The sequence below is a fragment of the Salarias fasciatus genome, chromosome 4 (assembly GCF_902148845.1).
Source record: "Salarias fasciatus chromosome 4, fSalaFa1.1, whole genome shotgun sequence".
Taxonomy (NCBI): domain Eukaryota; kingdom Metazoa; phylum Chordata; class Actinopteri; order Blenniiformes; family Blenniidae; genus Salarias; species Salarias fasciatus.
The window spans coordinates 13,036,235-13,053,565 of NC_043748.1; the positions used below are offsets into that span (position 1 = coordinate 13,036,235).

At 45.7% G+C, this 17,331-nt stretch overlaps 3 protein-coding genes across 8 annotated transcripts in view; all 3 read left to right on the forward strand.

The window, feature by feature from the left end:
- Positions 1–547: 547 nt before the first annotated feature.
- wbp11 (WW domain binding protein 11) lies at positions 548–6,238 on the forward strand. The gene is made up of 12 exons (XM_030089738.1): positions 548–718; positions 2,311–2,397; positions 2,518–2,549; positions 2,633–2,726; positions 2,814–3,010; positions 3,284–3,417; positions 3,502–3,668; positions 3,778–4,014; positions 4,263–4,388; positions 4,497–4,775; positions 4,859–5,044; positions 5,175–6,238. Exons 2-12 carry the CDS (start codon positions 2,334–2,336, stop codon positions 5,843–5,845), a joined length of 2,187 nt encoding a protein of 728 aa, XP_029945598.1. The 5' UTR covers positions 548–718; positions 2,311–2,333; the 3' UTR covers positions 5,846–6,238.
- Positions 6,239–6,865: 627 nt separating this feature from the next.
- ddx47 (DEAD (Asp-Glu-Ala-Asp) box polypeptide 47) lies at positions 6,866–10,200 on the forward strand. Its single transcript, XM_030089748.1, has 12 exons — positions 6,866–7,000; positions 7,189–7,282; positions 7,469–7,657; positions 7,745–7,816; positions 7,897–8,015; positions 8,221–8,292; positions 8,411–8,527; positions 8,714–8,860; positions 8,960–9,097; positions 9,177–9,247; positions 9,551–9,680; positions 9,856–10,200. Exons 1-12 carry the CDS (start codon positions 6,872–6,874, stop codon positions 10,033–10,035), a joined length of 1,458 nt encoding a protein of 485 aa, XP_029945608.1. The 5' UTR covers positions 6,866–6,871; the 3' UTR covers positions 10,036–10,200.
- A 1,732-nt stretch (positions 10,201–11,932) lies between these two features.
- The window catches only part of LOC115387136 (myosin-10-like), a 52,203-nt gene continuing 46,804 nt past the window's right edge, over positions 11,933–17,331 (forward strand). For 3 of the 6 annotated variants that reach the window (XM_030089720.1, XM_030089722.1, XM_030089723.1), the window contains exon 1: positions 13,834–14,178. In XM_030089720.1, the coding sequence (XP_029945580.1) occupies positions 13,834–14,178 (345 nt within the window). Of the gene's footprint in view, positions 12,102–13,800; positions 14,179–17,331 lie in introns of those variants that run through there. The other 3 variants (XM_030089721.1, XM_030089719.1, XM_030089724.1) reach the window with 2 other exon arrangements.

A 17,331-nucleotide genomic window follows, 5' to 3' on the forward strand; every position in this document is an offset into this window, starting at 1 on the left:
CTTATCAGGAAAGGTCCCCAACTTGTCGGAGAAGGAGACTCCTTTGTAATACTGATGTATCAGATCAGGCCTGTGAGTTGGGCGACTGAGTCTCTTATTAAAAACTATTTTTGTTACTGTTGTTGAATGGTCTTTTACTGGACAATGATTTTCAATCTGAATGTTGACCAGCCTCAATACTTATTTGATTTTAAAGCATCATTCTTATTTTGCTGTTTTGACATTATTTCATGTATCTAATTTGTACACGCCTTTAAACCGTCATAAACAATTCAGTAATAAACATATTATAAGACTTCCTCACTGGGGTTATTATTATTCTATTCTATTTTATTCTATTCTTTTCTATTCTATCATGTCAGAGAAAACATACATTCTAAAAATAGAAGTAAAAGACGCTGAGTCGGCAAAGTGTGAAAAATAAAGTAAGTAAAATTAAACATCACATTATGGTTTATCTACATAATATTCATTTTAAACTACGTTCACGTGAAGTTTCTTCTCATTGGTCACTTGTTGATGACGTCAGCTTCGTCATTCGTTTCTGACTCGCGGCAGTAAACATGGCGGCCGGCTAACTGTGAGCTTCGTGTGCGCTCAGTCCTGAAGGGTATAAATCTTTTTATTGGGGTCTAAAGTGGGACACTTTACCTCTCCGCTCGCACCCGGGAGTGCTCGTACAGAGCACCGCTGACCGCTCAGTTTTCCTCGGTAAAAGGTAAAGATGTCTTTTTGCATCTCGTGCTAACGCGGGCCTAGCTACTGGAGCATGCTAACAGCATGCTAATGCTAATCGAGACTTCATTCAGACCATCCCAAACAGGATTCAAGTTTTTATTCAGCTATTCTGAACATGTAGGGAGCTCATTCTCGCTCTGCCTGACTTAATAGGAGTTCGACATCCTGTACACTCTAACCTCGTTTGCTATTATTGACTAACTTTGACAATAAATGCTTCGAATTCAACGGTACAGAACATGTTGTTTATCTCAGTATAATCAAATATTTTGTGAACATGCAACGAACTGGTCCGATTATTGTTCAGTGGTACGTGTTCAATTCGACCCGATCCAATACAACTATTAAAGCTGAGTGACTCCTCATGAAGCTTTCTGCAGAGGAACTTTTGTCTTAATGTTTCAGTGTTATGACATGGAATGTGATGCAGGTCTTAATCAAAGCGCTGTTCCAGATGTCATTGAGAACAGTCATATCAAGAACATGATGTTTTGTATTAATGTGATGCTGTGAGTGGTAAAGCAAGTGAAATTCACTTCGAGAACGTCATTCAGATACAAAGCCATTCACAACGCTTCACAATGGCAAATTAATTTAATTTACACAGCGCTTTTCCACTACTTGTAACAGTCCTCAAAATAATGTATACTGTTTATCACATTCACAAAGCACTGGAGGCAGCTGCCATGCATGGCACCCCAAACTGATCCATCCTGTAGGAGTAGTTTGGGATTCAGTGCCTTGCTCAATGACACTTCAGCATGTGGAGATGGGGAATTCAGCCTGCACCCTTCTGTTTAAGAGGTGACCACTCAAACAACTCTTTTTTGTTAAGACTTTGAATCACTGAGGATCTCAGGGTCCTGGATGTATCATATTCTATGAGTAAAGCTGAGATATATTTAAGCCCAGTACCATTCAAAGCTTTATAGACCAGATCCCAAATATTAAAGTGGATCCTTTGGCACATAGGAGGTCAGTGCCGAGTGGAGCTCTGCTGTACTGTGCTCCACCCAGTTTGTGTTGGAGATGGATCTGGATGAGCTGCAGCAATCTAACTCCTTTTATACCGAAACATTTAAACTCACCATGAAAATAATGAAGAAAATAAATCCATTAACAACTTTTTTCTAGTAGTGAAACGTGGAAAAAACATTTACAAATCATCACTCCTGCAATAACTGTTTTGATCAGCACAAAGCAGGCTGCACTGTTTAAATCTGTTGTTGTGTGAATGTGTTTGTAAGTGCGCTTTTATTTTGTAATGAAGTTGTAACAAAGACAAATTTTTGTTTTTACTGAAAGACAAAGTTTCTATTCTCATTGAAGCAGTATGATGGATCACAACAATAATTCTATTATGAAAAGAACAAGATACATCAAGGTTCAGTGTAACATCTTTTTGAGTCCCACAGTCTGAGAAATGAAAGAGAAATGCTGACAAATCAAAACCTGTCAGTCTGTCTAACAATAAGCTGTCAAATATGGTTCTGTTGTTTAAGGTTTTATTTTTAACAAAAAAATGTGCACAACAACTTCATGTGGGTTTTGATCGCTTCTGTAATTTGGCAGGGTGAAGGAGACACACTGCAAAAATGGGGCGACGTTCGACCTCTTCCACCAAGAGTGGGAAGTTTATGAATCCCACCGACCAGGCCAGTAAGTACCAACCTCAAAAACAGCTGCTTGACACCCCGGAGTATTACAAACCACTTGTTAAATTTAAGAACCATAACGAGTGTTTTCTTTTTTTTTTTTTTTTTTTTTTTTACCTTCCAGGGAAGGAGGCCCGGAAAAGGGAGTTGAAAAAGGTACATAATGTAGAATGAATCATTTGAAATACATTGCTGATGGTGATGGTTTTCTGTTGCTAATATTTTATTCTTTATTATAGAACAAGAAGCAGCGAATGATGGTGAGAGCAGCGGTGCTGAAGATGAAGGACCCCAGGCAGATCATCAGAGACATGGAGAAGCTGGATGAGATGGGTGAGGAGGCAGAACCCAGTCATCATGTGTCCAGGTTTGAAATGTCATCATTTCCAAATTATAACATGCTATTTATTTCCTGAACAGAATTTAATCCAGTTCAGCAGCCTTTGCTAAATGAGAAAGTGCTGCGGGACAAGAGGAAGAAGCTGCGTGAGACTTTTGAACGTATCGTCCGTCTGTATGAGAGAGAGAATCCTGAAACCTACAAGGAGCTTCGCAAGCTGGAACTGGACTATGAGACCAAGCGAGGGCAGCTGGCTCTTTATTTCGACTCAGTCAAGGTCGGTTTCTTTGTTGTTTGGTTCCAAATACAAAAATTTCAATTCAGGGAGGTTTTTTTTTTTTTTTTTTTTAATTGTCAGGTTTGCAATTTGCATTGATCATAAAGAGCTCTGTTCCTCCTGAATGATCATTAGTGAAGCTTTCTGGGCTGGAATTTGGTTACTGTTTATGAATGTCTCAGGGTGAACTTTGGTACAAATATAAAGGATTTTGAGCCACAAAGAAATTAAACCTAAAACCGATCAACAAACTGAGATCTGTCCTCTTTTCAGAATGCAGAGTCAGTGGAAGTTGACAGCATCCCTTTGCCCGATATGCCTCACGCTCCATCAAACATCCACATCCAAGACATCCCTTTGCCCGGTGCTCAGCCTCCTTCCATCCTGAAGAAAAGCTCGGCTTTTGGGTAGGTTTGAGTTCATGTGTGGCAAACATTTAACGCTGCTACGTGTTGCTTTGACTCTCAGCTTATCCTGGTTGTGTCTGTTAGTAAAGGACCTCTGTCAGCGTCCTCCGGGCCGGTGTTGGCCTCATTACCCAGCGTCCCACGCTTGCCGCCAGGGAAGAAGCCCCCCGGACCCCCTCCTGGGCCTCCCCCCCCACAGGTCCTGGCGCTGTATGGCATTCCATCTCGACGAGCTTATGGCACAGAAGCAGGTATCGGCAACAGCCAGACAGCGACTGCATTCTTTCAGAAAGTGCTTTACACAAATCATCCTTGCTTTTCACGTCACCGCCTCTTCTCACGTTTTCCTCTCGTCCACAGAGCCTTCCATTCCCGGCTTAGAGAAGGACTTCGGCGGGGATCTGGGGCGAGATCGGGACAGCGGCAGCGAGAGCGACAGGGATCGGGATGACGGGGACGAGGACGACAGCGACTCTGAGGAGGACAGCGAGGAGGAGCGAGACGACGGCTTAGATGTCGACAAGAGGATGCGAGCGGACAGGCGTGACGACGAGCGGGAGAGAGAGGAGGAGCGAGACAGGAGCGACAGACATGCTGGTGAGTCATTCAGAAGAGCTCCAGGGTGTTTGGACAGACGCAGCAGACTTGAAGTTACTGCAACACTTTGACAAACTTGTGTTTCAGTGAGCTATCGTCCTGCAGTGTAACAGCTCAGTTTGTTTTGTGTTGGCATTTTGCTGCAGCCCCAAGGGTTATTGATCAAACTCTAAATGCCACTCAGGCTTTGTACTTTCTCAGTTGTATTACCAATATATTTTCATTGCATTCATTTCTCTTCTCCTCAGGTCGCAGTGTACGCTTTGCAGATATCCCCCCTGAAGGGCCACGTGACGGAAAAAGAAAGAAGAAGAGGTTGGTGAAGAAGACCAAAGCGATCACCCCTCTGCAGGCCATGATGTTACGGATGGCAGGTACGAAAATATAAAGAATGTCGCTGCTGCATTTCTGGAAGGAACACACCGTTTTCCTCTTTATTTTCTCAGATGTTTTCATTGATTGTTTGTTTATTGTCTCCTCAGGTCAGTCTGTTCCTGAAGAGGAAGAGGAGGAAGTAGAGGAGGAGTACACGGACGAATCCGACAACTCTGACGTGGAGGACAGAGGACCGCCGGGGGAGAGCCAGCCCCACCTCATGGCCAGCCAGCGTCTGCCCCCGCCTGCCGGGCCTGTGGGGCAGCAAGGACCGCCACATATGCAAGGTCCACCGATGAGCGGGCCTCCACCGCTGGGCCCGCCTCCTGCTCCTCCCATGAGGCCTCCTGGTCCTCCCTCTGGCCCCCCTCCAGGTCCCCCACCAGGTCGGTAACCACATTTATGAACCAGAATATCATCATCCTGGCTCTTCTGATCATGTAAACATTAAATTTTCTCTCGTCTTCAGGAGCGCCTCCTTTCTTGAGACCTCCTGGGATGCCGGGAGGAATGAGGGGTCCGATGCCTCGGCTGCTGCCTCCTGGCCCCCCTCCGGGCCGCCCGCCTGGCCCCCCGCCGGGCCCCCCTCCCGGCCTTCCACCGGGCCCTCCACCGCGTGGCCCCCCTCCCAGACTCCCACCTCCAGCACCGCCAGGTAACCGGTCACACATCTGGATGCTCTGTGTGTTTTTACGCCACGGGTCACCAGCGTGCCTCACAATAAGCTGTATTTATCCAGAAATCAGCAAAACCTCGTCTCATCACCGCTGTCTGACTCTCTGCAGGTATCCCGCCTCCCCCCCCGAGAGCAGGAGGCCCGGCACGCCCGCTCGCCCCGCCTCTCTCCCTCTTCCCCCCGCCGCTCAACTCCAACGTTCTCAGCGCACCCCCCAGCATCGTCCAGAGGCAGAAAGGCCCCGGGTCCGGCCAGGACGGCTCCCAGAGCAGCATGCCGCCGCCCGCCATGCCCATGCGGCCGGGCGTCATGCAGATCCCCCCTCCCCCGGGGACCGCCGCCGCCTCTGCCGGTGTCAATCCCGGCAGCAACCCCCATCACGCCGCCACCATCGAGAAACGCGCCAACATCACGTCCCTGGCAGGTCCCGGCGGCGCGGGCGCCGGCTCTGGCGGCGCCACCATCTCCGCCAAACCTCAGATTATCAATCCCAAGGCGGAGGTCACCCGCTTCGTGCCCACGGCACTGAGGGTACGGAGGGACAAGACCGGGTCGATGCCCGGCGCCGCTCCGGGGCCCATGGAGAAGCCGGGGGGAGGCGTCGGAGGACGGAGGGGAGATGACGGGAGCGGAGGAGGCCAGTGGCAGAAACAGCAGGCGGCAGCGGCTCCGATGGGCTTGGCGAACGCCGCTCAGATGGGAGCTGTGAACCAGCCCAACATGAAGACGAAAGACCAGATGTATGAAGCCTTCATGAGGGAGATGGAAGGACTTCTCTGAGACTCAACATGACGTCCGCCGTGCTCCTGAACATCTACATGCTTTCTGTGCAGAGTGCTCATTACTCAGCTCCATCAGATTCCAGTAAAAGCTGCTGCACCCTCCACAGCCTCGGCCGTCATTTATTGAGATGAAGATACTGGGTTTCATCTGATTACTCTAATTGAAAACATTTCACTGTTTTGTTTTTTTTATAATACCTTGGAATAGTTTTTCCTTCTGCCAGCTGTGAGTCATCTGACCATATGGAGTCTTTTGTATGATTGTAGTACTGTTTATTTTAATGGTGATCTGTTTAACATCAGAACAAAAGGTGGCAAATGTTTGTCAGCCGCCTTTGAAAGTCATGTGTGAAGCTGTTTGACCTGCAGTTAAATAAATACTTCAAACATGGTTTCTCTCATATCATTGGAGGAAACAATGTAATCTTCCTTTTGTGGTGGGTCACATTTCAATACATTTTACTAAGAGAAAATCTTTTGGGGTTGGCAGTTGTCAGTAAAGTGTGTCCCAGCACTGAATTTGTGAACGAAAAAGTCTTCATTGAGGAGTTTTTCTGTTTAGAAAGTCTATGCAGTAATTCTGGCCAACTTTGACCAAATGAAGACGGTTGCTGAGCGGAAAAAACTTTGATGAAAACTAAATTGACCAGGATTAGATTTTACATTGAAAATTTTAAAGTGTGCAATGTTAAAAATTATATCCAAGTTTAGACCAACCCATCTAGATGTATACACACTTCCAACTCAGCTAAACCATCTTAAACCAAAAATCTGTAAGTTGACATTCTTGAAGTCAGAATTGTTAAAACATTTTCAAATATTGTTTTCATTTAAACTATGAATAGTATATATGTAAAGCGCTTTTTGGTGATTTTTACATCTCACAAATCACCCAAAGGCGTCTGGGAATGCGGTTGAATGTTGAGATTATGAGACGCGCTCTGTTATAAACTACATGTCCCACAATGCATTGTGGATTCAGTCATGCGCATGCGCAATCGGGATTTCACTACACGCCGAAAGCATGGCGGACAGTGAGGAAAACGTGATGTCAAACACAGAAGAAGCTGTCGAAGAATCCAGTAGTGACAACGAGAACAGCACCGTGGATGATCTCAGTGATGCTGAGCCAGAAAAAACTTTCAAGGATTTGGTAAGTTTGTCCCAGAGAACGAGACAGAAAAGACGCGAAGCGCCAAAGCTGCTGTGGTTAGCTCAGCTAGGCTAATGGCTAATGTAAACAGTCGAGTTTAAAGAGCGTCTCATCTCTTTTGAAAGATTTAGTTAAGTTGATGTTTTTTTGTTCATATATTGAAGTTTCTCCCTGTGTTCCTCCCACAGGGTGTTACTGAGGTGCTCTGTGAGGCCTGCGATCAGCTGGGATGGAAAAGTCCAACAAAAATCCAGATAGAAGCCATTCCTGTGGCTCTGCAGGGTGGGAATTTAATACCAACTTTTCTTTATAAAGATTAACTCGGTGTCACTTTTCCTCCACTAGATTGTGGGAAACTGTATATGTTGTCTTGTGTATGTGTCTTCTATTAACTGCAATGGCAAGTATATGTGTGGAACAACCCTGTAGTTTTGTCTCCTCAGCAGTGTCCTCCTCTTTGATCCCCAGGAAAGGACGTCATCGGCCTGGCTGAGACCGGCTCTGGAAAGACCGGAGCCTTCGCCCTTCCCATCCTTCAGTCCCTGCTGGCTTCACCTCAGAGGCTTCATACGCTGGTCCTCACCCCCACCAGAGAGCTGGCCTTTCAGATCTCTGAGCAGTTTGAGGCTCTGGGCTCCAGCATCGGGGTGAAGTGCGGTATGTGTCCAGGAAACTCTGCCCTATTTGATTAAAAACGATACGCTTATTGCTTCTTCCTAACAGAACGTCTTCTTCATGTTTCAGCTGTCGTGGTGGGTGGGATCGACATGATGTCTCAGTCCTTGGTGTTGGCTAAGAAACCTCACATTGTTATTGGTAAGACTTTAAATGAAACTACAAGCTGTGACACCACTGTGGGAAACAAGTCTGTTTACGCTGCATCTCTGCTTTTCCAGCCACGCCAGGGCGACTCATAGACCACATGGAGAACACCAAAGGCTTCTCTCTGCGAGCGCTGAAGTTTCTGGTCATGGATGAAGCCGACAGGATCCTCAACATGGACTTTGAGACTGAAGTGAGTGCTCAAAGCAACACATTCACCTCATTTAAGCCTTTACTGGTCATCCGTTTTTAGTTCCAGTGCCCTGTGGAGGGTTAAGAAGAGTTTTCCCAGAATGAGAAGTAGTAGAAGCTTCTGCAAGTTTTCTTCTGAACCGTTCAGACCTCTGCTATCAGGAACTGCCCCACATTTAAAACCATGAAAACCTTTGTTTCACCAGGTGGATAAAATCCTGAAAGTGATTCCCAGAGAAAGACGCACCTTCTTATTCTCTGCCACCATGACCAAAAAGGTAAAAACATTCATTGACTGTTTTTTCATGTCTTATCCTGCAGATTCATCAAAAAACTGTATTGTGATGATGGGAGGAAGGAAAAAAATCATGCTAACATCTGTTGTTTTGTCTGCAGGTGCAGAAACTGCAGCGAGCCGCTCTGAAGGACCCGGTGAAGTGCGCCGTCTCTACGAAATACTCCACTGTAGAAAAGCTGCAGCAGTACTACATCTTCATTCCAGCCAAGTACAAGGTAGATCTCACACCTGCGACTTACATGCAGTGAATTCATGAGTGAAAGTGAGACGATTTAACACATTCTTTCAGTGTTTCTTCTTTTACTTCCTCTCTCAGTGTAAAATTGCATAATTTAGCAAGGGAACTCTGTGAATCTAGTCAACTAGGAGTCTAAACGGTGTGTTTTTCTGTGCCGCGGTAGGATTGCTATTTGGTGTCCATTCTGAACGAGCTCGCCGGCAACTCCTTCATCATCTTCTGCAGCACGTGTAACAACGCCCAGCGGGTGGCGCTGCTGCTGAGGAACCTCGGCATCACTGCCATCCCTCTGCACGGGCAGATGAGTCAGGTAGAGAAGTTAACCCTTCCACAGTTCTGCCTGAAATTCTGATCTCTGTAGAATCAGCCTGATCAATACAGACCCTCGCCTCATGCTCCTCTGTGTCAGAATAAACGTCTCGGAGCTCTAAACAAGTTCAAGTCCAAGTCTCGCTCGGTGCTGCTGGCGACCGACGTGGCATCCAGAGGACTCGACATCCCCCATGTCGACTGCGTCATCAACTACGACATCCCAACCCACTCCAAGGTACGGCCGCCACCGTGCCGCGCTTCCCTGGCGTTCCTGTGGCTGAGTGACGTGAACGGCTTCTCTCCTCTCCTCGCAGGATTACATCCACCGAGTCGGACGGACAGCCCGAGCAGGACGATCCGGGAAATCCATCACGTTTGTCACTCAGTAAGAACAGAATGTTTACTTCTCTCAATAACAACCTGTTAAGATGTCTCATAATGAGATTACTGTTGGATTTTTACTCTTCTTCCTGTGAACTAAAGTCAGTTTTGTCTCATTTCTTTGAGCAAACTGTAGATTTGACACAATGCTTCCACAGTCTCTATTATTTTATTCGTATTTGTCAAGGAGTTCAGCCATCACTCTGTAATCGATAAGTTGGGATATGTTGAACTCCTCTACTCTGTTCCTGATGTGTGACCACCGACACAAGTTGACTGCATCCAGCACACGTCTGTTTTATCCAAGGTACGACGTGGAGCTTTTCCAGCGAATCGAAACCCTGATCGGGAAGAAGCTCCCTGCCTTTCCCACCCAGGAGGAGGAGGTGATGATGCTGGTGGAGCGAGTGAGCGAAGCGCAGCGGTTCGCCCGGATGGTCAGTGCACTTTTATACAAAATCCAACACTTAGCTTTTCTTACATTGCTTTAAAAACAACATTAAAGAATTAATTTTAAGCCTCTAATCGTCACATTGAATTAGAAATGTATTAGTTGCCATTCAGCATTAGAAAAAAGGGAAAAAAATCAAAAGATGTTTCTCTTTTCTTTAGGAAATGAAGGAACAAGGTGAGAAAAGGAAACGACCCAAGAGAGGAGATGGAGACGACGACGACACAGAGCAAGCGAGTGGAGTGAGGAAGAAAGTGAAGGGAGGCTTTGGAGGAGGAGGAAGAGGAGGAGGCGGAGGGGGGAAGAAGAGAGGCGGTGCAGCCTGGAGGGGGGGACGCTGAGACGATTAACACCGGTCGATTGTACATAAATAGAAATGATGTAAAACTTGATCATGTCAGCATGTTTCTTCCCGTTTAGACTAAAACCAAACAGCTATTTAATGAGGAAACATGTTTCTGTGAAAAGACTTTTTCCATTTTGTAATAAAACTGCCGGAGACATCATTTCCACTGCTGCTGTTCCTGTTTTCAGACACAAGAGGGCGCCATCAGGTAAACAGCAGGTGGTTGCGCTGTTAACAGAAAATATTTTTAATGTTTCAGAAAATAACTAATTATTGTTTTATTCATTTAATATATATAAAAATGGAGAGATTACACAGCATTATATTTTTTGTAGCTTGAAAGTAAAACATAAATCAATAATTGGAGCAAAAACTTTAAAAGCGTGACTGTCGTCCCACATTACATATTAAATAATTTAACAATGGTCTACACCTTGTTCCAAGTTCTCCAATCATTTATTAAACCTAACTCCTGTAAATGTATCAGTAAATTCTGTTTGTTATGCAAACTTTAAAATTCAGTTTTTTGATTTTAAAGAACTATTTAGTCGTTTTCTTTAATGATATAAAACTGCTTGAGGCTTCAAATCTAATCTGATACTTATGGAACAAAATCTACATCAAGCAAGGATTTAAACTTTTACCATTTGCTTGGTGGCATCGTTTCGTGTTCAAAGAATTTTCACTATTTCACTGTTTCGCACCAGTTTTATACAGCAGCTTCACAGCCAACATTTGAACCTATTTGGAGTAAAAATTGGTTTCCTTTCATTCACACAGAGACAACTGTCCTGGAGATATTGAGAGATTTGGAATGGGCCATTTTCACAGCTCCACTACTTCCTGAAATTAACTGTGCACATTCATTTCCTGTCTTGCATTATTGGCCAAAATGATTAATCCAGGTGTGTCTTGTTGCAGCGGTCTAAACCAGACACACCTGGATTAATCAGTTTGGCCAATAATGCAAGACAGGAAATGAATGTGCACAGTTAATTTCAGGAAGTAGTGAAGCTGTGAAAATACCCCATTACGGGAAAAGTTGAGCACATCTTCCTTCACCTTGCACTTACATGTAGTTCCCAGATGGTGTCGCTGTGTATCCACTTACTTTGAGACAGGCCTGGCTGAGCAGCGTTCAGTGAGGCTGTGGAAATTAAAGTTCTTTTTACTTTTTTATGACAAACTGAACTGTGATTTTGGTCAATTTCACAATTTCCCATAGGTTTTAATCAACTTAAGAGACATTTGATGAGCGGTGCACTGCAGAACTCTCTCCTCACAAGAAGAAAACCAGAGTCCAGGTTTGGAGGCTTTTTTAATTTAACAAGGGTTTTCATGTTCTTACTTTGCATGCTTGATTATCTCCAATAGTCCACAAATAGAGAAGAGAGTAGAGAGTTACTTAATTATCCCCAAACTGGGAAATTCTGGAAAAGATAAATAAGACTGATAAAGGATGAAGGCTGGTTTACTGGTTTAAGATTTCTGTCAGCAAAAATGAAAGAGTTAAAGTTTAGGAGTTCATATTATTTTTGGTTCTTATAGAAGTCAGTGAAGATGAGATATTAACGAGCAACAGTGACGGTTTTTGATGCATGGAAATACTTTGTATAATTAATTTATTTTTATGTATTTTTCCAGAAGATACTGTAGGGGAGGGAGAGAAAGTCTGCAAAGTGAGAGAGCCAGGATGTGTCTGGGCTGCTGCTGGTGGGTGTGCGCTCCGCCTCGGTCTGTGTGGGATAGATTTAAAGAGGCGCGTGCAAATAAATAAATAAGGCGCGCTGATATCTTGACAAATGCGTCAGGAGGGAGAGAGAGAGAGGGAGAGGAGCCGCACCGGGCAGCTCTGCGCCGTGGGAGGCGCTGCGCTCGCTCGGGTCCGCGCGGGTGAGGAGGGGCTGCGCCGTGCGCGCCGTGCGCACCGCATACCCGAGCACAGACACATGCCCGCATCCCAATTGTGTGCAGCAGCTCGTTGCGTACAGGGGGAGACCGGAGCGCTCAGACCAGGACCCGACACGGCTGCTGCTCGCGCTGCTTCCCTCTCGACACCAGGTGAGTTGATCATTCATCTGCTGCCGCCGCGGCGCGCGGAGCCCCGCTGGAGGCGGGTTCTGTCTGCAGGGATCAGGCAGGATGGAGGGCGCACTGTAAACTTTATTCAGTCATTACTGAGGCGGTGAGGTCAAGCCGGGCTTTTCGTGTAGGTTTTCTCTCACATACATGTTAATGAGCCAACCCCGTCCGGACAAAGCCGCTTTCTCCCGTTATTCGTTGTCGGTTTATTCTCACAACAACCAGACTTCCAGCCTGTAATGCGGCTGCTCTCCGGTTAACCTACTTTACACTGGCCGGGGAGGCTGCGCAGGTTTATTTGTGAGCACAGCTGCGTTGTCTAAAGTGTAACACGGGCTGGTTACTGAGTGAAAATGTGTGTTCATTCTGCGTTTTGGAAGAAGCGGAGCTCCAGTTTCGTCCGCGGTGTGCGCACTATGCGCATTCTGTCCACGCGCGGCCATTCACTCAGGAATAAGTCATGCAGACTATTTGAAGTCCCCCTAAACTTCTTTCATGATGCTGTCATGCTCTGAACAAGTGGTGACACAGCGTTTGTTCGAGCTGCTGTGATCCGGGTGGTTTATCTCCATTAATTCCTTCTGTCACACAACATGTTTATAATCTGAAATGTTAAAGATGACTGATCTAGATATGATATGATCACGATAATGGTAGCAGTGACTTATGATCATTGGGTAATGTGTGAAAAGAGAATATTAGGTTATTTTCTTTTTCCATATAACTCATCTGATAACTGTTTATGGCTCACCAGACCAGTCCAGAAAGTCAGTTTTAGGGGACAGAAAACGGCATATTTCTTGGGTGGGGGATGTACAATCTGGCTTTACAAGGAAAGCTGGTGTTCAGGCACAAGTGTTGACTTTCCTACAGTCATCAGCTTGCTGTTTTCATGTAGTTTGAAGTCATATTTGCCTAATTTGGAATGAGAATGAGTGAAATCTGCCTAAAATGTGTCAAACTGTAAGTTGTGCAAAGGTTGGTTTTTGAGTTCCATTACTGAATTTTTGGCAGAAGTAGACACATCTTCTCCGTGCTGTCGGTCGTGTTCACATCATGTCCATGCACGGCCATTCATTCGGTAATAAGTCATGCTCACTGTCAGCCCGAACAGCTCAGTCCAGTGCTGTCATGCTCTGAACCAGTGGTGACACACGGTATTCCCTCCTCACTGTGTCATATGTTACCGTGTTAGAGCTGCTCTGATCCAGGTGGATTATCTCCATTCTTTCCTTCACGACATGTTCAGAATCCAATCAGAACGTTATTTGTGATGATTCGACTCATCTGACGGTAGACTGTGACTCAGCCAGTTCATCAAGGCATCTTGTTAAAGCCATTGTCCTTTTTTTTATGTATGCATCACTTGTTAATCTAATGACTGGTGAATATTCGCTTCTGGATCCTCTCCAGATGTTGTTTTCAAGGTCTTTTTATTTTCCTGTTTACTGTCCACGAACCATTAAAAAGACTCTTTCTACTCCCTGATCTTTGGTTACCCAGGTATCTCCTGCGGTAAACTTGTTTCCTGTCAAGAGTTTCAGAGTGAAAATGATGGTCAACAGTTGACACATTGTTAATTCCCTCAAAAATTCCCTGTTATGTCAGTAAATATTCATCTTTTGAAGTCTACAGGTCGTAAAGCAGCCACTAATCCCTGCTCTGTTCTGTGTTGCAGGTGGCCGCGTTGCTCTGGTAAATACCCAGTAAGATGTCTCATCGGAGTGGGCAGGAGGACCCGGAGCGGTACCTGTTCGTGGACCGGGCCGTGGTCTACAACCCGGCCACGCAGGCCGACTGGACGGCCAAGAAGCTGGTGTGGGTCCCCTCCGAGCGCCACGGCTTCGAGGCGGCCAGCATCCGGGAGGAGCGCGGCGAGGAGGTGCTGGTGGAGCTGGCGGAGAACGGCAAGAAGGTGGTGATCAACAAGGACGACATCCAGAAGATGAACCCGCCCAAATTCAGCAAGGTGGAGGACATGGCGGAGCTCACCTGCCTGAACGAGGCGTCTGTGCTGCACAACCTGAAGGACCGCTACTACTCCGGACTCATATACGTGAGTGAAATCCCCTCACTGGAGGCACAGATGGAGCTTTAACTTTCCAGGCATACTGACTGACAGCTTCCCTCCACCTATAGGTCTAATTATTGCGCTGGTCTGTGAGAGAGAGAGAGAGATCTCATATCAGGCTTTGTTTGAAGAACGATCCGGCGCTGAATGTTTTGCTTTTCCAAATGACTCCTGACCGCAGACACACTCACACATCGCTGCACACTGCATGACTGACAGCTCTCTGTAGGCCTTTAACCACTGCCAGATCTCCGGTTCCTCCTCTCCGGACCTCCTCCATAAACACTGCTGCTTTCACTTTGTTTGTCCTGCTGCTGTCCCTCGGCTGATCACGGAGATTGTGTGACCACCGTCCGGGTCAGACTCAACACATCTGACACAAATGTGAGGAGTTAGGGGATTTCTTTGTCACCTTTTTTGTCAAGAAATAGATTTTGATCAATTGCATTTTGGACTGTGTTCATATTTTTAACCAAAAAAGAGAAAACTCTACTAGTAGTTCATTTAACGTTCAAACCTAAGATGTAAACAAAGCACATGCTGCTCAGTTGTTTTTTTTATATCCGCCATATTGGGCATTGCATGTGGGATTATTTTAGAGGTAAAAAAACTCACCAACAGCTAATAAAATGCATCAAGGCGTCAAAACAGCTGCAGGAATTCCTGCATGCTGCCACAAATTACAACAAGCTGCAAGGATCCGAACACAGAACACGTTTGGTCCATTTAGTTCAGTTTTTGTACCACCCATCTCGCCTCACTTCTGCAGAGAAAACCCCACCGGAGCAAAGGTGACAATGGAGGGGAAACCACTTTGGGAGACTCTTTCTGCTATGATAGAAGAAATACAGACAGCAGCAAACAACCTGGTATCAAACATGGAGAACTCAAACTTCCACTCATGAACTCCACTGAGGTGTGAACTCTGCATGGAGAGGAACTGCTTCAGTCAATGATTTCTATTCAATCTTATTTTAAGTATTCAAGTAAAAGCATAAAGAACTTTTCCTCAACACTGCTCAAAGCATGAGCCACGTATTAGCTGCATTTAATTGCAGTAATCCAGCGGTGTCAAACATAAGGCACGTGGGCCAAAACTTGCCCATGAGAGGCTTCATTCTGGCCCGCCAAAGCAAATTGTGAAAATTTCAAAGTGTATTCAAATTAATGCAGTGCAATAAGTCTTTTGCGATACCTAAATTTCACACATTGATATTCGGATAGTAATACATTCGCAGTGTTTTGTGCAGCTCTATTTCCTGGTATCGCTGCAGTGCCTCGGTCTCCACCGTCCTCGTGTGATTTAGCTGCTCAGTCGTGTTCTTCGGCGTGATCTTGACCCATTTAGTGGCATATTTTCCAGGAATAGAATATGGGTTACTTATCACTGGAGAGACTCCGGTTCAGGGACTCTACAGGATAAACTGTAGCAAGACGCGGTGAAACATCACCACAGACTCTCCTGATGGACTCAGTCAGTGAAATGCTGCATGCGAAGACGATATTATAATTTGTCGCTGCTAAAACTAAAGAAAACATCGCAGAAATTTGCCATCTGGTTTGAATTTCCCTGCCGCTACAGCAGCTCATGACCATGTTTCTCTTCACTTTAATACCGGTCCGTCACAGTTTTCTGCGTTTTCCTGGTTTGCAGCGTGTTGATTGTCTCTCTGGCCACGAAAAATTCCCAACATGTGCCTGACTGCACCGGTTTTCTGTCTGGAAGAGCGTTTTCCCCACTGAGCTCTCCTAAGAAGAAGAAACACCCTCTGCGTTCTGAACTTTTTCCAGATTATTTGACTTACCCCCCAGAGCTCTGATACATCCACTGCAGACATAATACATGGTCTCCCGCCGGCTGTGCTGCGAGTTCAGGTTATTGGGACGACCTCTTTATCTGAGTTCCGTTTCGATGGCAGCAGTTTCACATTAGTGTGGAAGAGCCGAGGCCAAGTCTTTGAAAACCCTCAGAATCCTTTCATTGTTTTGTCCTCACTGGACATGTGGATGTACTCTGCAGATCACTCCCTCACTTTCACAATCGGTGTTCTATCTGACTTTTTGTCTTTGAGTCTTGTTTCACAGATTCGATTCGGTTTTTCAGCCAAGTTCAGTCTGGTCCAAGAACATGACGCATTATTTTTAGATTTATGGGTAAAAGACCCCATGTGTTTGTAATTTGGCCACCTTTTTGTTAAAATAATATCAACAAGTATCGACAATGTTTTATTGTCAGTGTTCTTCAGAAACCAGCTGAGATCATACATTCAGTACCTTTTTTTAACTCCTGCAGACAAATTTAGACCTTTTGTCCAGAAGTTAATCTCAATATAAATAATTCGTAACCTTTCTAATAAGTTGTCATCACGCTTTGTTCCGACTGTCTGTCCTCTCTTCAGTGCGATCCCACACCTGTCAGAGCTCTAAGCCCCTGCTCTCGGTGTCTCTCCCTGTCCGACCCCGGCTCGCCGTGTGGCCCGTCGCCCATCTGATGGCTTCACCGGTGTGAAATCGGCTCCGGCTCGTTTATTGTAGCGGCTTTCTATCTGTAAGGTGGTGATTCACAGGCCGTGGCCACAAGGCAGCGGCGTGCTCGCAGGGCTACAAGCGGGTCTTTGTGTTGTTTGATAAGCCTCAGCTGTCAGAAAGCCTCAGCATTCCTCCGTGGCGAAGAAACCGTCCGTCTGTCTGTCTCCCGCCGCCCACTTCAGCTCCGTCTGTCCCTGTCTTCACCGGCTCGGCTCTCGTTCCCACACTGATCCTCCTGCAGATACATGACAAACACTTCCCCTTTTTTTTTTTTTTGGCTTCATCCAAAAACTCACATTTTGCATACGCTTTAATGATAGTTGTACCTGATCTCACACAACTTTGGTCACTGTTGGTGGTGGAAAAGTGGCGATTAGCTAGAATCTGCTCAGCAAAAGTACAAAAATGTGACAGCAGAGTGCAAATTGTGCAGGCAGCCGAGCCTCGTTCTCACTGTGAGAAGCATTAATGCATCGTTTTTGAAGAGTTCAAACCGACATACAAAACTGCAGAACTCAAGCAATCATTATTCAAGGTGTCCAGCAGCCCACATAAGAAGTCATGAAAATTCATGATGACATCAAAAGAAACTGTGCAAAAAGCCAGAAT

Excerpts from the sequence above, each read along its gene's own strand:
- wbp11 (XM_030089738.1), top strand. The coding sequence starts at position 2,334 with ATGGGGCGACGTTCGACCTCTTCCACCAAGAGTGGGAAGTTTATGAAT. Across the intron at positions 3,011-3,283 it reads TTTATTTCGACTCAGTCAAG|AATGCAGAGTCAGTGGAAGT; the intron begins GTCGGTTTCTTT and ends TCCTCTTTTCAG. Across the intron at positions 3,418-3,501 it reads AAGAAAAGCTCGGCTTTTGG|TAAAGGACCTCTGTCAGCGT; the intron begins GTAGGTTTGAGT and ends TGTGTCTGTTAG.
- ddx47 (XM_030089748.1), top strand. The coding sequence starts at position 6,872 with ATGGCGGACAGTGAGGAAAACGTGATGTCAAACACAGAAGAAGCTGTC. Across the intron at positions 7,817-7,896 it reads GAAACCTCACATTGTTATTG|CCACGCCAGGGCGACTCATA; the intron begins GTAAGACTTTAA and ends CTGCTTTTCCAG. Across the intron at positions 9,248-9,550 it reads TCCATCACGTTTGTCACTCA|GTACGACGTGGAGCTTTTCC; the intron begins GTAAGAACAGAA and ends GTTTTATCCAAG.